Source organism: Xiphias gladius, chromosome 8, assembly GCF_016859285.1.
Source record: "Xiphias gladius isolate SHS-SW01 ecotype Sanya breed wild chromosome 8, ASM1685928v1, whole genome shotgun sequence".
Taxonomy (NCBI): Eukaryota; Metazoa; Chordata; class Actinopteri; order Istiophoriformes; family Xiphiidae; genus Xiphias; species Xiphias gladius.
This window is the reverse complement of record NC_053407.1, coordinates 27898174-27924683: the sequence shown is the minus strand read 5'-3', so window position 1 is coordinate 27924683 and position 26510 is coordinate 27898174. Positions and strand designations below refer to the sequence as shown.

At 44.9% G+C, this 26510-nt stretch overlaps 2 protein-coding genes across 3 annotated transcripts; both read left to right on the top strand.

Annotated features, from left to right (window-relative positions):
- Positions 1-1415: 1415 nt before the first annotated feature.
- gtse1 (G-2 and S-phase expressed 1) lies at positions 1416-14767 on the top strand. 2 transcript variants are annotated; one of them, XM_040131931.1, is made up of 12 exons: positions 1416-1579; positions 1804-1895; positions 2002-2059; positions 4614-5277; positions 7152-7313; positions 7465-7600; positions 9218-9619; positions 10908-10962; positions 11902-12126; positions 12244-12469; positions 12970-13086; positions 14435-14767. In XM_040131931.1, exons 2-12 carry the CDS (start codon positions 1874-1876, stop codon positions 14519-14521), a joined length of 2154 nt encoding a protein of 717 aa, XP_039987865.1. In that variant the 5' UTR covers positions 1416-1579; positions 1804-1873; the 3' UTR covers positions 14522-14767. The 2 variants fall into 2 exon arrangements, with proteins under 2 accessions (XP_039987865.1, XP_039987864.1); XM_040131930.1 differs by having other exon boundaries at positions 14432-14767.
- Positions 14768-21610: 6843 nt separating this feature from the next.
- LOC120793296 (high choriolytic enzyme 1-like) lies at positions 21611-25998 on the top strand. Its single transcript, XM_040133232.1, has 7 exons — positions 21611-21685; positions 22662-22707; positions 22852-23004; positions 23976-24093; positions 24689-24867; positions 25478-25559; positions 25872-25998. Exons 1-7 carry the CDS (start codon positions 21611-21613, stop codon positions 25996-25998), a joined length of 780 nt encoding a protein of 259 aa, XP_039989166.1.
- Positions 25999-26510: the final 512 nt, after the last annotated feature.

Sequence of the window (26510 nt, the reverse complement as noted above, 5' to 3'; positions counted from 1 at the left end):
AGTAGAATAATAGTTTTATGAAAAAAGAAGTTTTGTTTTGTTTTTTTGGTTTTTCTTGTGATATTATTCACAATCTTCAGAAAAATGTGAAAAATATTTCAAGAAATAACGTTGGGACAAAAAAAAAAAATCATAATGTTTCCAGTTAATTTTAGGAGAAAAAACGCTTCGATATTTGACTTTCATTTTCAGAATACAGCGGTAACTGTCAAGGGAAACACGTGAACATAACAGTCTACAATGTAAAATAAAGTTGTGATATTTTCAGAATAAGTTTATAACTTTTAAAGAGTTATAACTTTTAATATTTCCTATCACCAAGTGAAGGGGGAACGTGGACCTGACAGCCTGGAGACGTGGTGCCGAACACCGGTTACCTTTACTATCGGCGAAAGTAACCGGCGAGCCAATGATAGTAGGGGTAAAGAGGACAGGTGATCGGACCTGGACGCACCTGTGCGAGCGTCTGTTGCCGTGGTGAGGTGCTCGGAAGCAGTGGCTCCCAACCTTTTTTTTTCGTTTTTCCTGATGGATGAATTCAACTACCCCTTCATCGACACAACTGTCATCATGTTACAAATGTGCCCATATTAAGAGTTTTTAAAATTGGATGTTATTTGACACTAAAAATGGGATTTTGTTACAGTAATTTCTTTCTACGACTGAACGGTCAAGGTTTAGGTTGCTTTGGTCAATTTGGCACTTATACCGCTACCATTTGGAGCGGGCACAAGCTGGACTTTTCAAACATTTACCCATTGTTTCTAATTAGCTATCGCAATCATTTATGCATTACATTGATCTAACTACTTGAATTGTTTGTTTACCCATTTATTTATTAAAGGAACAATACAATTACTTGATAACCAGCAATGCAGAGAGTACAGGAAAACTCATAACAAAATAAAGGAAAAGTCAAACTTATCAAATTTTTTTTACATTAATTAATTTAGAATTATAAAAGATATCAAAAGAAATAAGTCTAACCTTAAATTAATTTATACACAAAAAAATTACGTATCTTCTTTCTTTATTCATTCTATCCTGTATCATTCATTCAATCTATCCTGTATATATTCATCAATATATTTGATTCATTTTCTTCATTTTCTAGCCTTTAGAAAAAATTAGCAATGCTCATACACAAAAAGTTCCTGTTTTTTACGAGCTGACTACAGCTTTAGATAAACCTTTTATTTTTAAGGGCTAAAACATTATTTTTATTTTAAATCAATTATACGAATTTATATTAATTCACTTGTGATTTAATTATTATTATTATTTTATGTGTTATTTGTTCTTTGTCAGTGAAAATTAATTTTAAGTTATTTTATCGGAATCGAACTTGAATCAGATTTAAAAGGTCTTTAACCCGGAAACCAGCTTTGACTCTATTAACAACATTACCCACAGTTCCGATCGCTGCTTCGTCATACACTTCCAACCAATGGCCGAGTGCGTGCGAGTCACATGGCCCTCGGACCAGCAGATTTGAATTGTTTGTGTAGTTGTGTTTTCGTGTCGCTGTTTGAATGCGGAACAAAAAAAGAAGATTTGTGAGTTTTCAGAGGAACTTGAGGTTTGTAACGTTTTTTTAATTAAACGGTGACTCGGGGCGAGTCCCGTGAGCCGCTGAATGAACCAAACTCCGTGTTTAAGTTCTCAGTCTAAAGCTCATGTCAGTTACCGTTTGATCTAGGTGGACGACTAACGGGCTAGCGGGCTAACGCTGAAGTTAGCTTGACTGTTATAGTTCACGCTATATCTAAAATTCTGTTCGTGTAAAATATTGTTCTTATATAGAGAGTTGAAGTTGCCGCTGCAGGCCTGATCCGGAGCAGTCTGTCTCCCACGGAGGAGAACCGACGGCGGGATGGACGGTCGAGCTAACAGCGGTACGTTCACACTCACTGACCCTGAGTCAGCTTTCAGCCGCTGCTGACACCACGCTCCTGTGATTCATTAACTGTTTTTGTGAACCGCGTTTGTGTCTCCGAACAGATCTGTTCTTTCTGCCTGACGAGAAGTTTGACTTCGATGTGTCCCTGTCACCAGCCAGGTAGGCTTCTGTTAAACTCGGTTTCCGGTCCTCTGGAAGTATTGACAGGGCCCGGATCACCATAAGATCGGGTCCTGGAGTTTGACGCAGGGCGTGTGACCACAATGCAGGGTTATCTCAATATCCAAACTTTACCCAACAGTATTTTACGTGCTGATAGATCAGTCCAGGAGTATCATCCACACCGTTGATGTCAGACTGGTGATCTGTTTGAAACAGGATCTTTCTTTCTAATATTCAGTCAGAAGCAGCCTGCTGTGCTGGTGTACTCTCCTGCTGAAGAAACAGATTTGAATAGATGAAAACTCCGTACAAAAGAATGCATTCAGGGGAAACACCGCAGACCGGAACAACCGTGAACCTATCATTTCAAAAGCCAGCATGACCTCAGCACTCTGCATGTTTTCCCTACACAAACCTTAGGAGGAAAGTCTTGTTTTTGTCTTTTTTTTTTTTTTAACCTGTTATCCAGCAGAAGATTGTATACTCACCAAGCATTTTATTAGGAACTAGTACTGGGTAGAGCCTCCCTTTGCTCTCAAAACAGCCTCAGTCCTTTGTGGCATTGATTCCACCAGATGTTGGAAACTTTCCTTTGAGGTTCTGGTCCCTGTTGACGTGACTGCATCACATCATTTCTGCAGATTTGTCAGCTGCACATTCATGCTGAACAATCTCCAGTTCTACCACTTCCCAAAAGTGCTCTACTGGATCCAGATCTGTTGACTGGGGAGGCCACTGAAGTCCACTGATCTTACTGTCACATTCATGAAACCAGTTTGAGACGACTTTTGCTTTGTGACATGGTGCATCATCATGCTGGAAGTAGCCATTAGAAGATGGTGAACTGTGGCCAAAAAGGGAGGAACATGGTCAGCAACAGTAATCAGATAATCTGTTGCATTCAAACCATGTTTGATTGGTATTAAGGGGCCCAAAGTGAGCCAAGAAAACATTCACCACCACCAACCTGGACTACTGACACAAGGCAGGTTGGCTCCCTGGATTCATGCTGGTGACACCAAACTCTGTCCCTACCATCTGCTTCCTCAGCAGAAATCCAGATTCATCAGACCAGGCTACGTTTTTCCAGTCTTAAACCGTTCAGTGTGATACAGCCTGTGCCCACTGCAGCCTCAGATTCCTCTCCTTGGCTGACATGGGTGGACCCTGACATGGTCTTCTGCTGCTGTAGCCCATCCGCCTCAAGGTTGGACATGCCATTCTGAGACGCATTTCTGCTCACCACAGCTGTAAAGAGCGGTTATCTGAGTTACCGTAGCCTCTCTGTCAGCTCCGACCAGTCAGTCTCCTCTGACATCTCTCATCAACGAGGTGTTTCCGTCCACAGAGCTGCCGCTCGCTGGATGTTTTTTGTATTTGGCACAATTCTCTGTAAACTTTTAGAGGTGTGTGTGTGTGTGTGTGTGTGTGTGTGTGTGTGTGTGTGTGTGTGTGTGTGTGTGTGTGTGTGTGTGTGTGTGTGTGTGTGTGTGTGTGTGTGTGAGACTCTCAGGAGATCAGCAGTTTCGGAAATACTCAAACCATCCGGCCTGGCACCAACAATCATGCCACAGTGACTGAGATCACACTTTGTCCCCATCCTGATGTTTGATGTGAACATTAACTGAAGCTCCTGACCTGTACCTGCATTATTATATACATTGCACTGCTGCCACATGATTGGCTGATTTAGAAAATTGCATAAATAAGCAGGTGTACAGGTGTGTTCCTAATAAAGTGCTTGGTGAGTGTATCTTAAAAGGTAATATTCTCAATTTGCAAACATATCTACCGTCTGCTGAGAATGATACAATGTTTATTTGGGGCAAAGCCAACACTTTAAATCAAATATTTGCACAGACTGTGCTGCTCCACTCTGTTCTTCCTCTTCTTCTTCTTTTTTGCTTTCGCATATGATTTGGTGGACCTTGGTTGAGCTGTGTGCAACCTGAGAGGAAAACCTGCAGACACAAGGCAGATAAAAAGTCCTGCCAAGTTTTCTGCATGTTTATTTGTTGTTGTTTTTTTTTTTTTTAAAAAGAGAGGTATTTAAATTTATTGTTGATATTCTCCTAAACGATCAAAGACGAGACAGTAAAGTCATTTCCACAAAGAGCTCTGTGCTCGGATCATAAAGTGTCAGGTCTCTATCTATTAGTGAAAGTAAACACTAGTGTAGCCTTAGCGATGACACAGAGATTTAGCCTGTACCCTACATAGTCTCTTTATTACACTAGCATTACTAAAGCAGGCGCTTTGCCTCACCCAGTGAGAGAGGAGACATCTGCTGGTCAACTACTGGTACTGCATTAAATGGAAGCTGTCCTGATGAAACGAAGTCAAAAGCAGAAGTGAATCTACTGCTCATCTTTTTGTTTGGTGTGACGAATATTATATTATTAAAAAGGGAAATGTGAATATTTACAGAACTTTAGCTCAGTGGTGGAGCTGTCACCCTCTTCGTACCTCTTTGAGTTTGCAGGGCTGAGTTTCATCTCTCTGTTTTGATTGGTCATTGCTGTGAGCTGTTTGTGTTCTCTCTGCTCTGCAGCTCCAAAGGTGACGAAGATGAGGACGAAGTGTTCGTAGGTCTGGTCAGCCATAAGGAGAGGTGTGCCTCCGTCAACGTGGTGTCTCGGCTCGAGGACGACGGCGGTGGTGTGCGGGTGAGCTGGAGCCCGTTGACTGGGGATCAGCTGGAGGCTGTGTGTCAGGAAGCCCACCAGCTAGCCACCCAGCTGCAGAGCGGCGTGCCAAGTCGGCTGCACGGCGAGGAGGACGAGACCACCACCGTGACCCCTGACACCACAGCCCACAGTAAAGAGTTTTTCCAGGACGCAGAGGCCAAACTGGAAGTGCTCGGTCAGACCGCCGGCGCGCTCAGCCCCATCAAACGCCAGACCTTCTGCGTGCAGGACAGTCCCATGAAGCAGCTGCCCCCTGCTATCCAGCGCCAACTGCTGAGAGGAAAAAGCGCCCATGCAGCTTCGTCCACCCGCCCCCAAGCCAACGCAGCTTCGTCCACCCGCCCCACTGCCAGACTCAGCACCTCCAGCCCCGTTGGCGGGGCCAAGGTTCAGCCCAGGATGTCGCTGCGCGGGAAAACTGCACTGGGTGTTGGCATCGTGCTGCCGAGCAAACCAGCAGCACCTCCAACTTCCTGTGCAGCCAGTAGAACCAGAGTGGAGAAAACTAGACTGCAACCACCGAGCAAAGTAGGAGAGAAGTTTTTTTTTTGTGTGTGTGTGTGTTTTTTTACTTTTCAGTTCAGGGGTGAAACATTCAGTCTGTAAAACACCAAAAATAATGACAGGGTCAGTGGCGCCACCTGGTGTCAGCCCGTAACGGCAGATATTCTGTAGTCCGTCTCCACTGCAGGAACTCACCGAGCTGTAGCCTGTAACCAGAACCTCGTGACTCTTTGGAACAAGGTTCTTCTTGTGTTTCCACAGTGTGTTAGAGACCAGAATGCTTTAAAGAGGTGGTTTTTTTTATGGTGTGTTTAGCATTTGAGTGTAGTTGTAGGACAAGCAACAATGGGAGGAGTGGAGTTAACACTGATTTTCTTCCGTTGACTCTTGTAAAGACTTTTAAACATCAGTATCAGTAGGGTAATAAAAGCCTCTACTTTCAGTAGGAGGTGGACTGAATGAATCACAGAAATAATCTACTGGAATAACGGCCTGCGGCATGTACAGCGAAATTAGATATGACAGTTAGTGATGCAGTGCTTGGCTGCACTGCCCTGCCAGCACCCATGTTACTGGAAAATGTAATTAAAGTAGTGATGTTCTCCCCAACACTGCGCACAAAATCTATCTGACTAATACAGAACAGTGTCGGATATCATAAATCATAATATAACCTGGATATTCAGCCGCACTCTCCACGCAGTGCTTCACTAAACACGTCGTGCTTTATTAATGTTGCGTACATGGACGAACTAATGGTTTTTTAATGGCAAGTGTTGGCAAACTATGCAAATTGAAAAACTGACATGTCTACTCGGTCGGTCACGATTGATAGCATTGCAACCAGCGCCTGCAAGTACCTGAGGAGAACCCGGATCCAGTTCCAAGAACTCAGAGCAGTGGAAGCACAAGTAGAAGCAAAGACGTGGTCTGGCTCATTAAGGTCCTGCGGTGAAAAAATATCGTTGTTTCCACTGTTTTTTCTGTTTCTGTTCGTTTTTCTATGATCAACTTTTGGAGCTAAACTTCCCTCCTTGGACCCGACAGTCTCCTCTTAAACAATAGTTTTTGCATTTTTGGGGAATTAGCTGATTCGCTTTTCTGTACAGTAAATATGAAACTACAGGCAGGTATCTTAGCTTAGCAGGAGGGAAACAGCAAAGTCCACCTCCCAGCGCTTCCAAAGCTCGCTCAGTAACATGTTGCGTCCCACTCAATAAATCAATACACAAACCAGAGGAAAAAAACAAAAATTCACCGTTTTTCAGAGGGGGTTATGTGCTGGACTGTTTCTTGCCGCAGAATATCGCTGATAACCGATGTGATGTGTCTGGTACGATCACATCCTGAGAGTATATCACGCATTTCTCAGATTTACTCATCATAAATGAAGTTGGATTTTTAAATGCTAGACTGTGAATCATTTTTCATAATACATACATTGAATTTTCTGACACTATCCTTCAGGTTATGTGGCAGTTGAACAGCAGCTCCTCGTAGAGGTTCACTACCTCTCAGGCAGTGCCAACTATACAGACTTGTATTGTTTCAGCACCACAGTTGTGAGGTAGATTAAATGAGGTTTGGTGAAGACGTTTTAGGGAAACGGGAGCAAATTTTGGTGAGAATTTCCCCGAGGAATACTGGAAATCAGTTCAGCCATGTGACACAGTGACCAAGACGCAATCATAAGCTCAAGAGAAATGTTTTTTTTTTGGTTTGTTTTTCTAGGATAGAGATTTGTGCTATGAAACAGTTTTACATGTATTTCTTCCCCCATCCTCATTGACCCATCGGACGTATCTGATGACCTACCGCAGGGGTCCTAACCCCCCCAGCTGGGGAGCCACTGTGTTAATTGATGGATGTTGTGTTCCTGTCGGCTCTTTTTCTGTCAGGTGGTGGGGGGTAGAAGGCGGAGCCCGGTCTCTCGTCCCTCCAGCAGGGCCGAGTCTTGTGAGGATCTGCTCTCTGATTCGACGAGCGTGGCCTCTGACGTCAGCGACTCCTCCCTCAACTCCAGCCTTCTGGGAAAACGCACGCTGGCTCCGCCCACCAAGGTAACGCACCCGTCCTCTCTCACTCAGGGGGCCAAAACTTAATCTGATTGGTTCATCGTTGAAATCTGGCCAAACAGTCCCACCTGCTGGACAGAGTCAGACACTGCAGCTCAGCACATTTAATTAAACTTTTTTTTTTTCCCTCCATCAGAGTGTTGTGAGGAACCTGTCAGGTGTGAAAGCTCCACCCCTTCAGAGCAGGAGGGCGACAGACAGGAAGAACACTTCCTCGTCCTCATCCTCGGTGTCCAGCTTCAACTCAAGTCTGTCTCTGTCCCCCGCTAAAGGTGAGCTACCTGCCAACGGCTAATGGCTACCAGCTAACTCCTGAACCAAATGTCAACCTACCATTTGTCCGCGTCCCCCACTGAAGGTACGCTAACAGCTAACTAAACTGCTACCAGTCGGTGTGCAGTGAGCAGGAGAAGGCCTACATCAACCAAACATTAACACTAAATCCATCCGAAACGCTCTGAACAAATAGAACGTGTTAGTAAAAACGTGTTTGCAACATGAAGCATTTTGTATCTCCTGACCAGAGTCCTGCAGGGGTCCAGTGTGCGAACCTTTACCCGCCCCGCAGCAGCAAAGCTCAAGACAAACAAACCGATCCGTTACCTGCAATTATCTCTCAATCCATTCCAGACCCGACCCGTTAATATTAGACCTGAGCTGACCCGTAATCACACGGGCTCAGGTTAGGCAAGACCTTGTGGTGGCAGGGATTTGTAGTGTGTGCACTGGCCGAGGGAAATAAATCAATGTCATAAACAAGTCAGTAAATAAAAGCAGGTGATTGCAGGTTCAGACACCTTCTGTGTTTTCAGTGGATTATGTTCACTTGTGTTCTCACACCTTGTTGGCATAGGATCACACTCAGACCTCCCCAAAACCCTGTGTAGTTAACGTACGGCGTGGATGCCTTCATTAGCTATTTAAATCTTCTGACAGAACACCAGGATTTAACAGAAACTGACCTTGTGTGCTTCTCTACACAATAAATAGCAAATCTCCAAACCCCATTTCTTTTTTTTTTAATCATGTTTTGTTTAGTGATAACAGGATGGTTCAAGGGCTTTTTGTTAATGTGTATTGGACTTAAGAAATAATTGAAGCTTTTCAAATATTGAGAGGACCAGAACCGCTGAGTTTAATGCTTTATTTTGTCTATATTTATGATAAATTTTTGGCATTTTTGTGTTTTATGTGGTAGTTGACAGTTGAGAGGGAGAGAGACAGGAAACAAGGGCAGAGAGAGAGAGGCATGACATGCAACAAGGGTCCCCGGGCCAGGAACTGAACCAGGAACGTTGCAGTAACGTGGTATGCGCCTCGAGCGTTTGGCCACTGGATACCCATATATGGCATTTGTAAAGCTGTGTCATTAATATTGGTTGAATCGGACTCTGCTTCGTTTTCCCTCTCGGTATGATTCATTCGGGCAGCTCTGAACACGGCAGTTGTACTTGGGTTTGGACCAAAACAGTCGCACCGAGCCCTTTTACAGGAAGTGGTCTCGGTCTGGTCACAGAGTAACTCTGTTTGTTGGTGGTGGGAGCTCAGTTCAACCTCAATCTCGCCAAACGTGAAAACCGCATTCTGCACGTTTGAGCTAAACGTACCCAGACGTAACTAGATTGTGAGGTTTTCAGGGGTCCTAGGTCTTCATTAAGGAGTCCGGGACACCTGGATTTTATACACAGCTAACAGGTATCTGCTAACTGGCCAGGTACTTCTAACTTAACAATGACCAGTTAACTAGTTTACTAACAGTAAACCAACCAGCTACTAGTTAACAGGCTAACCGCTAACTAAGCTGCCGCCGCCGGCGAACTCACCAACTCCAACTCCCCCAATCATCCAATCAGAACATGCAGCAGTACAGGTGTTGTGTCTCCTCTCAGGTAAACTCAACTCTTCTCTGAACCGGAGTCTAAGCGGCTCCACTGGCAACGCCCCCGGCAGCATTAACAGACCGGCCAGTCAAAGCAGATCACGTCCATCCACTGCCTACGCCGCCGCAGAGCCAAAGTCCTCCTCCGCCGCCGGCCGCCGCTCGCTGTCTGCCCAGGCCAGAAAGCTGTCTGAGCCAGAGCACATCAAAGCCGTCAGGTCCACGCCGCTGAAGAGAGCTGAGGCCACGCCCCTCCAGGGGACGCCCGCCAAGAGAGTTTTGGAGAGGACCACCTCCGTCCCCCCCACCGCCACAGTCCGGCCGCAGAGCGGATTGAAGGCCAAACCCAAACCTGAGGCCCAGGTCGTACCAACACCCAGCGGAGGAGTCGGAGGAGTCCACCACGGAGACGGTGAGAGAGGCTGATTATGTCGGAGATGTCGGTTCAATGTCTGTTCATTCGTCTACAGATCAGTTCTACGTCAGTTTGTTTCATCCTGCTGTGGCTCTGATCGTGTTCAGTTATGACATAGTTTGGTTTCTTTCAACCAATCACAGGACAGGAACAGGTGCTGAAACTCCTTCGTTTTACTGACACCTAAAAACATCAGACCAAACCCCATAGACACAAATATGAATTCCGCTGTTGAAGCCGAAACTCAGCCGCAGCAGCCGGTCATCAGCTGCTCCACACTGAGGCTGTGGAGGGTGTTTACGGACCCTGCAGCATATTATCGTCAGGGGCCCAAAATTTTGCTTCAGTGCAATGTTTCTATTTATCTTGCTAATTGCTAAGAATAGAGCTGCTAAGTAAGACTTTAGACGTGAAGAGACAGGGGACACTGAGACAGCCTAAATCCACAGAAGAACTGGGGCAGGTTCTCCGGGATGCTTGGAACAACCTACCTGACAAGTACCTGGAAAAACTGTGTGCAGGTGTACCCAGGAGAACTGGTGCGGTTTGAAAGACAGAAAGTGGTCACAGCAAATACTGATTTGATTTTGTTTTTTTCTGTTTATTGCACTTTACATGAACTTAATTCATAAATTAAAAAAGTCAAATTGATAAATAAAAAAATAATAAAATCCTCCTCCTCACCTACAAAGCCCTTAATGGTCAGGCACCATTATATCAGAAAGAGCTCATAGTACCCCAGTAGAACACTGCGCTCCCACAAAGCAGGCTTGCTTGTGGTTCCTAGGGTCTCCCGAGGTAGAATGGGAGTCAGAGCCTTCAGTTTTCAGGCTCCTCTACTGTGGAACCATCTTCCAGTTTTGGTCCGGGAGGCAGAAACCCTCTCCACATTTAAGAGTAGGCTTAAAACCTTCCTTCTGGATAAAGCTTACGGTCAGGGCTGGCTCATGCTTGTCATGAACCCTCCCTTAGTTTAGCTGCTATAGGCCTAGAATGCCGGGGGACTTCCCATGATTCACTGATTCTCCTCTTTCCTCCTCCTCCCTGCCCATTCAAACTTCACTGTGGTTCTTTGGTAAATTTGGGCACATGTAATTCGAGAGTTTTGACAGTTTGTTGCCTTAAGGACTGCAAATGCACTGCTGGTCTTCACCTTCAGAACTAATTAGTTTAAAATGAAATCCTTTGGGTCAAACTAAAGCCAGTTGTCATTTTCCGTATTTGATTATCTGATACACGCATCTGTCTGTCAGTCTGACTGCCTGTCTTTGTTTTTCATCTCCAGACGTCTCAAAGATATTGAAGCCAAAGAGACTGGCGTCAGTGATCAGCATGGACAGGTGGGTAACATGGTGAATTTGTTCAAGCACGCCCCAAACGGAGCAGAACGGGTAGCATCATGTCGCAGTTTCTGGACGTGTTGCATGACAGCAAGTTCAGCAAGTAATTGTGCAGTTGATCGGGTTCGGCGACTTGAAAAAAGTAAAGAAGTTTTAGGATAACGATACAAAATGTTCTCACATGGGGCCCAGTGTGTTTTGGTGAGAAACCCTGAATGTAAACACGACTTTGTTTACAAGAAAACTCCACAGGGCGCTTTGATTCTAGCCACACAAAAAAAAGAACAGATCATCTGTTCAGAACTATCCCTCAACACGTCACAATCAGTGAGAGGTGAAACTGGAGATGACTTTAGAGCAGCTTCAATCGATACTTTTCTCATTAATGAGGTATTAAATGACAATGTGAAAGGGGCTCTTGTTTGTTTTCAGCCGCAGCAGGCAGCTGTTTTCAGACAAAAAGCCACTGTCCACGGCCTGCTCCTCAGCAAACAGCAGACAGACCCAATCGGAGACCAGCTAGTGAACATGTTGGAGCATTTGGCAGCTATAGAAACAGATATTTCCCTCAGAAGCCGGTGGAGACCAAAAACAGAGTTAAAAGAATTAGATTGACTTAGATTCATCAGGTGGACATGAACACCACTCCAGATAAAAGATCATGTTTCTCTTTAACAAAATTTTCTGACAAGTTCACCATATTCATTTAAAAGCTGGTGATCTGTCAAAATTGTGTTCATAACTTGTTTCCGTTGCCTTCAAGTGGCCAAAAAAAATCAGTTCTTGAAGGTTTAAGTATTAAGGAATATTGCTAGATTGTAAACATTTCATCCAGGTAAAAAAAAAACAAAACACCTGGAACGACATCTGTCCTGTCTTTCTGTGCTGTAGTTGTTTCTGACCACTGCTGTCGTCACTAATCGACTCCCTCTCCTGTAGTCTTCCTCAGAAGCCCTCTGCTGGCCCTCAGACGCCCTCTGCTGGTGGCAGCAGGTCGCTGCAGACGAAGGCGCGTCGTCCCTCCGCCCTCCCCACCCCGGTGAGGCGCAGGATGTCCGCCATCCCTTCGCCCACGCCCACCAACCAGGCCCGAGCCGCCAGGCCGCCGCCCACCCCTGATGCTGACCCCGCACGCGGCTCCGCCAGGAAAGATAGCAGCTGCAGGTGAGATACTTTAAACCACTATCGACCAATGGGAAAGCTGCTCTGTTACCATGACAACACATGCAGGGGTCTCACTGTGTCGTTTATAATTGTGACGCTGATGCTGTTTCTGCGTAGCTCCGCCCCTGCAGACGCACAGGAGGCGGAGCCTGTTAACGTCCCGGACATCCAGCCCTTCTGTCTGGAGGAGGAGCAGCCCCCTGCTGCACGGCCCTGCAGCGCTCCACAGCCCGACCAGTCAGAGAGCACGGATCCTGGAGCACCGAGGCAGGGCCCATCGGAGCCCATCAGAAACCTGATCGAACTGGAGACTGAAGAGGAGAGTAACAGCAAGGCACAGGAGGTCAGAGGTCACACTCATAAATGTAAAACACAACAGTTTTAAGTTTCTGCGACATCGGTTTTTGTCATCTGCCCATGTGTGCGAGGGGATTTGTAATAAAAAACAGTTTCTCAGTTGCATCTCCAGAAAATTTAAATGTCAGGAGTGACAAGGGTTTTTTGATGAACCTTCAGCTGTTCCTCTCAGTTTGACTTGTAAAATCTTTGGTGGTGAACCTCCAACCAGTCTAGAATATAAGGAGGTTTTGGTCCTGACGCAGTTTGTAATCTTGTCAAAGGTTTTGGTTGTTTGCAGCTTTTAGCCTCATCAGAGTTTGTGGTGCCCGTTGGTCTTGTTGCAGCTTTTTGGTTTCCTCAAGTTTGTGGTCTTGTACCAGGTTTTAGTTCTGGGGATGTGTAAAATCTTCGCTGGCGCGCCTCCTGGACGTGAAAGTGTTCATTTCGGTTCATTCTGAACCTCAGATTCTCATCACTCTGACGATCTCTCTGTTCTGTCTTCAGGTTCTCCTGTTGGATCTTCCGGCTCCAACCCTGCAGCCTCAAGAGAAACTGCTCATCGACCTGACCAACACCCCCGACCTGATCCGGACCAGTAGCAAGTCCTGCACCAACACTCAGGTAACACCCCACACATGCTTATTTCCACAGACGATATGTTTTAAATTACAGCAACGATATGTGAAGTTATACTACATGTCCAAAAGTATGTGGACAGTTCTGCCTGTGTCCTTCTGTGTACGTTTGGTCTTGGTCTGTTATATTTTAAACAAAAGCTTTACCGCTCTGGTTCACCCTCACCGCTCTCATAGTGTCGTTTTCGATCGCAGCGGGCAGATGTTTTCAGAGAAACGGCTGTAAAAAGCCGCTGTTCGCTACCTGCTCGGCAGCAGAACAGCAGGCAGACCCAGTCAGAGACCAGCCGGTGAACCTGGTGGAGCGTTTAGCAGCTAAAGAACCAGAGATTTCCCTCAGGAGTTGGTGGAGACCAGAAACAGAGTATTGGATTACATTCATGAGGTGGACACAGACACGACTCAGAATGAATGATAATTTTACTCCGTGTCTGCCGGATGTGTAATAAGTTACCGCAAACAAGTTCAAAATAGCAACTTAAAAGGTGAAGACAGAAGGTGCTGTGCTCCCGCAAGGACGTAGTTGTGATCTCATATCTTTAATGTCATGTTTTCGTACCTATTAATAAAGATTAATGAGGTTTTAAGGAGGTACTTAATGGATAAAGTAATCGATTATAACAAGGTGTTTTTAATGGATAATCTGCACAGTCTAAGAGGTTTTAAGGGGTAAAACCCCCTTAGACTGACCAATAACATGAAATCCATCATTTAATTTAAATCTTCAAAGGACCTTAGTTTTTAAAGTAAGGTTAAAATTCAGCCAGTTGTTAAGCGCTTTTTGACCCTTTTTTTTAGAAACTTTGAAAACTGTGTGGATAATCCTTTAAAAACCACTTAAATCCATAAATTCATTAATTATTTAATCAATGAATTGACGCTTCAGATTTGCTGTGTAGGAGTCAGGAGACAGAGAAGACATCAGTCGAATCTTAGTGTTAACGGCGGCAAACTGTGTCAACTGATCATTCGTGGACACATTTCACATTTCAAGCTGATGTGTAAATTAAGTCAGGCACTCTTAAATTATACGTTGATAAAGTCTCAATTTAGCGACGCTTTTAAAGGCCTTTGTTTCCCTCAAATGAATTGACGGATCAAGGGACCGCACCTCAGTGCTGATGTGTTTTGGGGGTTAAAAGATGAAATCTCATTTCTCAGTGAAGCTGTGCAACGGCAGTTTTTTTACAATAGTCCGTAAGGCAGTGGGTTTCCCAGCATGCTGTGGAAGAGAGGGAGTAGATGTAATTTTAACAATCATTAAAAGTTTAAAAAAAAAAAAAATCTACCAGCCACAAATCACTGTCTGTTGTTGTTTTTATTTGTTTCAGCAGCTGATCGACCTGAGCTCTCCGCTCATCAAGTGGAGTCCAGAAGATAAGAGGGAGAACAACGCTCCGCTCATCAACCTGTCCTTCTGATCCAGATCCTCCTGAGGACCTGGACTTGGCAGGTTTCCTGCCTCAGAAATTCTAATAATAATCCAGTTGACGACAAGGTTTTTATCAGTGAAGTCTTTACCGAATCTGAGTATTGTGTTTTAAATTATGAAAATATTCAGATGATGCTGAAGTATTTCTGCACCTGATTTGTACTTTTCATTGTCTCCATCTCGCTGCTCTTATTAATGTCTGAATAAATGATAACGTTACTACTGTAAACGGTGACACTCCTGTGTGTTCTCGTGCTTTTCACCTCAGTCCTACGACATAGAAACCTGATTGTTGATGAATATTTCTGAGCTCTCTCAAAACCGTACTAAAAGAACATATTTTAAAACAACTAACATTTTGAAAGTTTGCTAAAATAATGCAAATCTGGCTTAAAAATGTAGAAAATGCACATTTTCAGAGAGTCCACCCTGAGAGACATTCATGGCGTTGTTCACGTGTAAAAAGAATGAAAAGCGGAAGCTGAGAGAGAAGTTTAAACCCAGTGTGCTGACAGCTGGCCAGCCGTGGGTGTGAAAGTCGGACCGTAGATTTCGAAGGGTTTGCAGATATTGCCGGGACACGGATCCCCGGTTCCGATGAAGGAAAGACGTGGTGGTTTCCAGAGCTGCTAGATCATCAGATAAGCAGTTCCGATGAAGCCATCTGGCGGTTTAAAAACTGTCCTCTCGGAGAGGACTGTGGTTCTTTTGTCCGACTGTCAGGGCTGGTTTCTCCCCACTGAGTCACAGTAAACCCCCTAATTTACATGCTTCATGTGACTGAAGACACTGAAGACATGCACCCTCCTCACAGGTGTGGTAATACTTGTGTGTTTTTGTGTGTGTCTTTCACCGTTGCATTTCATCACACTCTTGCCAGTTACTATACTAGTTACTAAACTATCAGCGCCAGTTGTTGCACAATCCTGACCTGTTTTTAATGGGAAGCGTCTGCTCATAAATACGAGCTTTAGTCCCTCGTCCGCTCTCTTGGGTTTCCTTAGTCCACCCAGCCGGAAGACGGGACTTCAGAAGCCTCCGACTTCCCTCTCCACAGAAGACCGCTGAGCCAACTGTAAATGCGGTCGATCGAGACGCCGCACCAGAGGCGCTGAGCGCGCTCGGCAATGCCAGCGTATCGATTGAGACTATGTTAAAAGCTCATTTGCCCTTGTGTTCATTCGTCATTAAGCGCCTACACTCGGAACCACTGGTGCGACCACGATCGTTTATCGATCACATGTATTCTCATAATCACTTAAATGATCACACCTACTCTCCTGCTCATTTCTAATGAATCACCTGTCCTGTTCATGTCGTGTTCCCATGTGCTCAGCAACTGTTAAGTAATTCGCCTTTTTGTATTTACAAGGTGTCGTCATCCTTTAGATATACTTTACACCGCACTGATTATCTTGTATGTTCATATTTAAGCGTTTCTCTGATCTGAGATTGGTCTGAGCCGAGCGAGAGGCCACGTACGCAGGAAGTGCTCTTCCTCTTCCTCGTGACCACGCTGAACGTGAACCAGAGACCGTGGGATCATGGCGCCCGGTGAGGACGAGCTGCGTCTCTTCCTCATGTACGGCATCCGTACTGCGCCTCCTCACTGTGTCAGCAGAAGGCCAAACGGACTCGGAGGAGAGGCTCTTCTGCTCTCATCCCGTTCACTCAGCAACTCCTTTTTCATTTTTTTGAGACTGATTTTTGTTTTTTCTCTCCTCCCTCCTCTTTTGATCTTCGGTAAAGGTGTTGAGTTTTGTCTAGTTTTGTTGTTTAATTCTTTAACTTTAAATAACTTTCGATAACCATCATTCTTGTAGACTTTTGGTAACTTGTTGGGTGAGTTTTGGATTAAATAAAGGGTGTTTTGTTTTTTTTTTTTTTACTGAGGCACGAAGTTTCTTTTGTGGTTCTTTTGTCCGACTGTCAGGACTGGTTCCTCCCCGCTGAGTTATAGTAAACCCCCTCCACATGGGGGCTAGAGCACAATCCCAATGAGGCCTGGATGAAATCTAGATGCCAGACCCAGAGGCATTCATCTATGGGACCCTGGGGGGGGGTTAAGGCTGGGCAGTACATCTTAGGGTGTCTTCAAAATGCAGATGACCGACTTTATAACAGTGTCAAACATCCATATTGTAAGTGTAAGGTTTTCATTTGCAGTTAAGTTAAAGAAAAACATTTGATAAAAAGCTTTTGTCCTTTAAGTTTGTATCCGGTCCAGAAAGGCCGCGGGTGTAGTTTGGTTGTCATAAACGTTCTGAAGTCAGACTTTGTTGGTCCCTTTAGCTCTCGTGTGTGAGGATTGACAGCTTTATTTAGTTGTACATCAGGAAAATGTATCGGGGGGGGGGTACATGGCAGTGGTAACCAGCAGTCATGACCCTAATGCGATTTTCCCCTCGGAGACCAACGGCATCGAGAGTGAAACTACTTCATGTGCTGCGGCTTATGCAACATGCAGCTGGTGAGCTGCTCTTTTTCCCTCTAGATATGAACCCAACCCTGTGTCGTCCTTATCAGAGCCAAGACACAGTCAGAGAGGAAGAAGCCCTCCATCGTCACTTTTCTTTTTTGCCCCCCCCCCAAGCTTTTATTTTTTGACTCACAACCTCCGAATGAGTGACAGAGAGGTCAGACTCGAAGCACTCTCCATCCTCTGCAATGCCAGCGTCACATCTCCTGAAAGGTCGAAGGTCGGAGTTTCAAGGGTTCCCTGCTGGAATGGCCTTGTGGCCGATTACGGCCGTCACGGGCTTCACGTCCACACTCATGGGACTGTCTGTACGCGACTCCTATCAGTTCAGCTTTTATTTGCTCTCTCTTCTTTTTCTTCTTCAGTGGAGGCGAGGGGGAGCTCTGCTGCGTAAAGCCTGTGGCCTCTCCTGTCACATCTGCTTTTCACGTCTGTTTTTCTGGTTTTACGTCGTGTACAAAAAGAAAAGACCTTGTCCCCACACAGTACCCCTCCAGTACAAGGAAGAAACATCATCATTGACGAGGAAGAATCCTTCGATCCTGAGTGTGACCACTGATGAAAGAGGAGGACACGGAGACGTATTACAGAGGCAGGGAGGTGTACGAACGCCCCCGTGGATGGAAACGCTTCGGTCTCAAGCTGAATAAGGCTGCGGTTTGATTCGACTTAAACGAAAATACTGTCACACTGCGTTTTTTTTTTTAAGCATCCTTTCCTCTAGGAGGAACCTCTCTAATGTTGTCCAAGTTTGACTGGATGTGGCGTGGACGGAGAAAAAACTATGGAACTGCCCTTTTTCAAATCTGTTCAAATCTAAAAGAGTCTCTTGCAACTTTCATCACAGCTTTTGGTTTTCTCAGACGTCCCCCACATTAAAAGGAAGAAATAAATTATTGCATAAATCATTTTCGGTCAGTAGTTAGTCAGAATATCACCGACTCTTATCCTATAAGTCATAATAAAGAAATGTACTTGTCACCTGAAATCAGAAAGAGTTAAGTTCTGAACTGAAATCCCGGAATCGATGGGAAAACAAATAAGACGGCACGAGACAGGCCTTGCACAGTCCCGAATGTGAAATGAATGGGGCCACTGCACTGAGAGGACAAGTGATTGACGCAGCTCTCGAAAGAAAAAGGTCGAAATGTGCCACAAAGAGCGAGTCAAATGTAGGAGGCGTAGCTCGGGGAGCGGACGCACCGTTAGGAGGGGCAGGGGTTAGTAAGCAAACTGAACGGTCAAGGCAGCTGCTCCCAGGACCGGCTGTATTTTTAATCTACGAAAAATCAGCTTCACGTCGAACTCTGAAGTTTAGGTAGCAGGTCGGGAGCGCGTCTTGGCCCCGGTGAAGGTTTCGCTCGCGTCTTGTTTTTCAATTTCTTGTGAACGCTTCGCTTCACTTGGACCCCCCCTCCCTGCCGAATATGATTTATTTGTACTTGTAGTTTCGTCTCAGGTGCCGGATAAATACCCAGACGGAAATGCCTGGCTGGGAGAGCGAGGACGCTGCACCACCAGGGACTCAAAGCCCGGGCAGGGGCCAGTGTCCTACCATGGGACGTCGAAGACAGGCGCCCAGGGCATCATCAAATCCCGATTTGAGGTTTATCTTATTTCTGTTATTATGATGATGATGATGATGATGAAGATAATGATGATTATTATCTTTGGCAAAACAAAAAAAAACAACAGAAAAATTCTGTGTCTGTGTTGGGGAGGCGGGGCCTCATATAGTGGCCTAAGCCAGTATTCAGACCCTTTCGCTTTCTGCACACTTTATTGTGTTGTATGTTTCATGTTCAACAGATAAAATTGCCACTTATGCCCATAAATCTACTCTTTTTGATTTATTAAAAATCAAAAACTTAAATCACCCATTTCCAAAAGTATCCAGACCCTTTGCTGCGGCGCTCCAAATTATGGCCACGTGCACGTCCTCTCGTTGCTTTAATTATCCTTGGGACGAGTCAGACCACATGTCAGGACGAAAAACCAGGGCATTCAAATCCGAGGAACTCTCTGCGGGACCTCCGAGACAAAATTGCGTCCGGGCATAGATCGGGACCGAGGTATAAAAGCATTTCTAAAGCTCCGAGTGTTCCCAGGAGCACAGTGGGCCCCAGTCACTGTGAAACGGGCCCAGAGTCGGCCGCCCAGCAACACTGCGTAACCGGAGGAAGAAAGGCCCTGGTCAGGGAAGTGACCAAGAACCCGACGGTCGGTCTAACAGAGCTGCAGAGACGGGAGAGCCCGCCTCCATCGATCAGGCCTTTACGGTAGAGGGGTTAGATGGCATATGACAGCCCGCTTAGAGTTCGCCAAACGGCGTTTAAAGTGTTCTGAGACCACGAGGAAAGCCCCCGTCAACGTCGCAGTGTTTCAGGTTAGATGGTCAAATATTAACGTGTCGTTTCCTCTCCACAGCCGGGGCCGGGTCCGAAGTATGGCAGGGGGGGGGTTATTCTACCCCATACATGGCTGAGGCGACACCCTAAACCCAAAACCTTCACCTCCACCGCAACCGGTGGCAAGTACCATGCGATTCTTCAGAATCGAGGCCAACCGCAAGTACAGGGGGAAGAGTACAGCGATGGTAAGTACTGGCTGGTTCCCATCCCAGAGGGGCTGTCGAAGAAACAGGACCAGGAGATCGTGGACATCCGAGCTGACGCGCTGCTGCTGAAACGTCTGTGACAGGGCGAAAAATTGTGACGAAAAAGCTGAAATCTGTAAATTAGTCTTTCTGTATTCCATCTTGTCTTGTGTATTCAAAAAATACAGTTTTATGTATGAATGTTTCTGTCTGTGAGTCAAATTCATTCTGACCAGATTTTAAACCAAGAAATTATTCTCAAAGATACAAAAATTGAGAAAATCGAATAAGTCATTACTTATAGTACGTTGTGAGGAAAATTACGATTATGATGTGTTTTCAACATGGAATGACTTCCCAGTTGAACTCTTTCGCTACGTGTGGAAGTGGACTTTGGTACGGAAATATCTGTTTCCATGACTATTAAAGGAGCATTTCACCTGATTCACCTCAGGGTTCATGGTCATGGAGAGGATTCTCCCCCCTCACAACGTACACACCTATGGTAAATCAAAATTGTAACTTTTTTACGTCGAAATAAATCGCACTGATAATTCAAGAATTTCACATTCTAAGGCAAAACGATGAGGCTGTTCGTCACGGTTTCTGAGATGTCATGTCAAATTCATAAAATAAAAAGTCCTATTTTTGAGTTAATGAGTCACAGTTATGACAAGTGAGTCAGAAAAAAAACCAGCACACCACTGGAAATCATTGCCTGTTCACCACTGTTTAGTGTTGAAGCCCTTTTGTACTGGGAAAAAGAAAAACAAGATTAGGTCAAAACCCAGTACGTGGCTGGACGGCCCTTTTATCTGTTTGCTTCTGTCCTACTCTCTGTGCTCACATATACAGTAATTTAATAGAGCATACAACAGGTTTACCCGTCTCTGCTGTCAGACAACGGAACAATTATAAAATAATGACTGAAGCGGGGCCCATTAAGACGACGCGTTAACCGGCAGTCGCTTCCGGGCCGTTTCCCAGCTGCTGCTGCTCACTGCTGAAATCCCGATTTTTATAACCAAAACGTCACCTGACAAAATCACCATACGAAACTGACTGCAATAGAAACTGATTGCGACAATTCGTTTGAACAAGCAACGACCAGTTGGGGAAACTCCAACACTCAGTCGGGCAACCAAGGGTGTAACGTCGGCACTTAGTCGCTCACTAAGTCATTCAGTCAGTCGCTCACTTAGTCATTCAGTCAGTCGGCCAGTCAATCACGGACATTCTCGTTTACAGGGCTCACCCAGCTGTTGCAGTTCAGCCAAAAACTGAAGAAAAAGAAGAGTGATGGAAGCACTTATGGTGAATTAAAATGTTGAATTTGTACGTCATCATTTTGACTTAAAAGGCCAGAAGTGTTACTTTCTGAGGCCAAATTGTCTAAGGCTATTGTCATAATTTGTGATATTAAGTCAGTGTTAAGTCCTTTTCTACCTTAAAAAGAAAAAGGTTCAGTTCATTAGAAGTTTGAGATTGTTAGTGAAACGTTTGAGATATGAAGTCAAATAATGGAATAATAAATCACAACCATGACTTATTAATTCATTATTTCACTTTTTATGTGATGCTGTTTCCCAAACAGTTCATGTGCTTTTTTAAAATGTTTTTTAGTTTTTTATTTTCTTTGTAAAAACGGGCTTCCGTAAAAAAAATAAAATGTGCCACTGTAGTTTCGCGGGATTAACGACAAATGAAATCATTATCAAGATGAATCTGGTTTCTCCTTTATGCAACAGGTAGTCCAGGATCCATAAACATCGACCAGGTGTCCTCAGGGCCGACACTCTCACCGGGTCCCCTGCAGTTTATTTGGCTGAGTTAAGGTGGGAACCGCCAGTGTGTTTTCAAGGCAAAGTGCCTCTTATCACTGAGCAAAGCAGCGTGTTTTTTTTTTTGGTTTTTTTTCAAGAGTTAACAGATAAACTGAAGGTTATAAACAGGAGCTGCAGCAGGATCCACATGTTCACGCTGTACACCTGCGGGCTGGTGACATGGCTTCGTTGAGGTGCACCCTCGGCCTCCTGATCGTCCTCGTGGTCTCCGGCTGCTCCTGGGCTGAGGAGAAGGTGAGGACACTTCCAAAACCTTTGTGTTCAGATTTTCAAAAGTGACAGGATTCGACAAAAAGATAAAATGAGGGTTTGATTTCAATCGTACTTAAAGGTGCAACAGAAGACTTCATATCAAGCCCCTGCATATATGGAAACCCCGAGTTTTCAAAATGAGATCAATAAATAGACATTGTGATAGAAATCATCATGAATAAATGCAGACAAAATATATATAATCATGTGTTTGGAATTATCAAATGAATCTTTAGAACGCAACTAATTCTCATAAATGTTTTATTTTACAATAACAGTTTATTGCAGCTAATTTTTTTCAAATTTTTTATTTTTATTTTATTTTACAGTAGCATTCCCCCTCATTTCTTAAAACAGAGCCAGCTATGTGTGTGTGTAAGGACTGCACTTGAAAACGGACGTGAAAAAAGAGAAATTGTGCAAATGAACAGTAGATCAAAGACGATACTTGTATGTTTTAAGACTCCCAGAGTCTTTACGGATGACCCCTGGAAGTTTCTGCAGAACTGAAGTCGTTGGCACGCGGCCGTTGGCGTTAACTGTCAGTGTGTGTATAGCGTTTAGGCATCAGGCTGCTGGATGAGCAATCAGCTCGCACGCAAAACACCCCTGTCTCTTCCTGATGAGAGACTCTTCAGATGTCCTGTTGGACGGTCAATCAACCGACGGACACCGAGAGGCTCAAAGTGACAATGGCATGGACATAAATGACTGTGAAAGGACACGGAACGACCATAAAGAGACTCAACGTGGCCTTGTGGGCCGGGTGTCTGGCTCCTTCGTAGGTGGGGACGTTTAAAAACTTGCCCTCCGTCAGTGTAACTCCACTTTTAAACACGTTTAACAATGAGGCAGCCTCAGAACAAGAGCTGCCATGACCTGTCGGAACTAATTTACTTTAACCAAATGCTGAGACAGGGGCCGCGCATCCTTGACCCCTGTCGTCTCCCTCATCTAGGGCCCGTCTGTCTCTGAGCTCCTGTGGAGGGCCAACAAGGACGCTGGTAAGACACTTTGCACGTCCCAACATTGCTGATGCTGGCGTCGATTTTTTTTTTTTCCAACCTTCCAGTAGTACGTGGGTATACCCTTAAGGGTCGAGCCGAAACTCATTCGCTCTGTGAGCCTCTAGTGTCTTCCTCCAACAGTGCGTACGGAGGAGGAGCCCTTGGTCGTGGACGACGTTGCCTATGACAACGAGAGCGAGAGAAACGCCGATCGCTGCACCTCCCAGGGCTGCATGTGGAGCAAATCCGCTGACGGAAAAGTCTACGTGCCCTACGTCATCGCCACACATTACTGTAAGTGACTGAGCCATCTTTTTTTAAAGGGAGTTCAAACAAAAAAGAAAAGATTTTATCTCTGCTGTTCAGTAAAACATTTCATGCCACGCGGAGCCACACATTGTGCTCACGTTCTCAAATATCAACCATCAAACTTTCACCAAGACAGCGGATTATTTACTATTTAAAGAAACTTGACACTTGATCTCTGGAAATAGGTTGGAGATTGAATCAGTGTTGTGTGGTTTTTATTGTTTTGACAGATTTCCGGATTCTTTCCCTACAAAGCAATTACAGTGTAGAGGGAATGATCGGAGGTATTCGTATATAAAAAGACTGGAATTTGGTGATATCCTTTATTACTCAAACCTTCGACCGTTTTGATTAGAGAAATGAGAAAGCTCCTGGGCTGAAAAACAAGTCATAAAGGAAACTGCCGAACAAACGTTTATGAAACGTTTTGGCACAACTTTTCAAATCTTGTTTGGTTTCTCATAGAGTTTTTAATGCCTTCATTTTTAAAATTTTTTCCCATCTTTTCTTTTTAAACCTTTTTGTCGTTAAAATTGCACACACATAATAACAAATCTCAAAGCAGTGGTTAAGGAATTTTTCATTCTGGTATGTCTCTTTCTTTACATACCTTTAAAAATGGGACCAAACATCATTAAAATTCCTTCGGTAAATATTTGTCCTTGTGATTAATTTGAACCCTTCAGCAAACTCTTCTAGTGTTGGACAACAGTCCTTAAAGCACCACAGATATTTGTGTGGGTAAACTTCTGCATTTCTTCTCAAGTTGTCCCATTTTTTAAACCGTTATTCCTCCCATTTTTCTCCCTTCTTCCTTTTCTAATTTGTTTTTATTAAACCAGTTTTTTCCCCAGTGAGATTTAAAGACTAGCGGTCAAGACAAAAGCTGCGAAGTGACAAACGTTAAAGCCTCACGGGCTTGCGTTCTCTCTTCCCTGCACGTGTCTCTCCCGCAGCTTCCCGCGAGCGCTCCATCATCGAGCGTGGGCTGCTGTCCTTCCACGACGTCTCCTGCATTCGCTTCGTCAAAAGAGCCAGCCAGAGGGACTACCTGAGCATCCGGTCCAACAACGGGTAACCATGGGTTTGTGTCTGTGTAAACTATACACGGCATGTTGGCTAGATAATGCATGTCAATCAGTATGGACCATCCCAGATGAAGTCTTTGGTTAACATTGCACATGTGCATCATATCACTTTGTTTTAGCGGTTTTTTTTTTATCTGGCTGCATCCTTGTGTAACAATGGAAATATTCTGGATGTATTGTGTATTATTTTTTTATGCAATTTTCCCCATATTCAGAATTATGTGGGATATTTGAAAACGTTTGGTTCTCAACAAGGATTTAAAAATACAGTTTTAAATAAAGTTTAGAGTTGTATTTTAGTGCTAGATATCATTTGGAATGATTGTGTGTATTACGCTGTCAGAGGGCCTCAGTTGTTAATAAAATAATATTTCCTCAGTATAATTTTCACTGACATTATCAGACAGTGGAGACTTGCATTATATTGAGATGAGGAAGGTGAGTTCTACTGTCAGTAGCAGGAGGGAAACTTTAAATCCCTTTTGCAGCCCCACACCCTGAATCTTAGACACAACCGGGTCATGAACTAATCCTGCCCGGTCCGATTGTTAACACCTTCTGTTTTAATTGCGTGAATGCAGCTGTTACTCCTACGTCGGCCGCCGCGGTTACGCCCAGACGTTGTCCCTGGACCGCCAGGGCTGCCTCTACCACAGCACCGTCCAGCACGAGCTGCTCCACGCCCTCGGCTTCAACCACGAGCAGTGCCGCTCCGACAGAGACCAGCACATCCGAATCCTGTGGGAGAACATCCAGTCGGGTCAGCACCTGGGCACCCGCTCACACACAACCGCACACGCCTAACATTAGATTTATCACAATGTTACACCCAGTCAGGGATGCGACTACTAATTAATAACTGTAACAACGACCTGAGCCCGTCAGTGGCAAAAACCAGCTCTGCTGGGGAGACGTACTATGGCGCGGTTTGACTACATCGCAGCAGGTGTCTAGCGGTTGCCGGTTATACCTGTTCAGCAGTGGACTGGGCCCAGGCTCAAAAAACCCCCGGAGCCTTTCCAGATTGGAGAGGGGCACAGTGAAATGAACCTGTGCATCACTGTGAAATAAAAATAGAGAGGGTTGAGTAAAAGCGAAAATGGTGCGCCACGAAAGCTTCCTGGGTTTTGGACTCCCCACTGTCAAGACGCCTCGCTGTTGGTCAACAGCGCAGATTTGTAGGTCAAAGTTCACCAAAGCTGAACTCGACAGAAAAAAACGAATTGCGATGATTGTGGCCCTTTCATTTTTTTTTTTTTTCACCCAATTCCTGATGCTAAACTAAGTTTCTTGATGAACTGACAGTTGATCAAAAAAAGCCAGTTCTTCAGGTTTCCCCCAACCCTTTGTGTGATTTTCTTCCCTCTCAGGTTGGGAGTACGCCTTCGACAAGATCAACACTCTGAACCTGAACACCCCCTACGACTACAACTCTGTCATGCAGTACCACAGGTTTGAGGAAGCCGCCGTTCCCCCTAACGTCCGTCTGCTCAGATAAATCATTGATGGATTGTGTAATTATTCGGTCGCACAACTCTTCGCTGCCATGTTTGGAAGTATTTTCTACTGATTCCCGAGCTTTAGTGTCATTCGTTCAAATGACATGCATCGTAACACTGATGCGGTCACGCCCCTCCACACAACGAGAGCAAGCCGACCAAGCCAATGAGTCGACTGAACCTCTTTCAGACAATAAACCAATCGTTTCTTCTTCTTTTTGATAAAAAAAAGCCAAACATAATTCAACCCGCGTATTGATTCCAGGTATGCCTTCTCCGGGAACAATAAGCCCACCATGGTGCCCATCCCCAACGCTAATGTTGAATTCGGCACCGCCACCCAGATGAGCAAGAATGACATCACCAGACTGAACAGGCTGTACAAGTGTTAAACGGTGAGAGAAACGCAACACACACGAGTTTGATGGACGTATACAGAACATGCTGTACTTCTGTCGCTGAACGGAACAAATGTTTTGGGGAGGTTGATAAGAAAATGTACCTTAGTTGCCTTTAACACGGTTCTTTTTTTTTTTTTCCAGTGGGCGATGAAAACAGTCCTGACAACATGGGGCCAATTCAGTCGTCACACCAGCTGAATAAAATTCTGAGGATGTTTTCGTTGCATTGACAATAAACCTCCATGTACATGCTCACTGAAGCCTGGTTTGTTGTTTGCTCACCCGTAGACACTTTTGTACCCTACCAAATGTTCCCGTGACTCCACCCCCAGCTCCGAGGGCCTTGACGTTTTTTTTTTTTTTTTTTAACGTAACTTTCAAGACATAAAGAAGTCCCCAACGGTTGCCTCTATGTCGGCGTTGGCCTCGCAGGGTTCGGGGTGATTTGAAACAGCAGATGGCGTGTTGAGGGTGTGATGGTGGGTGACACGGGTCCTGTCTGT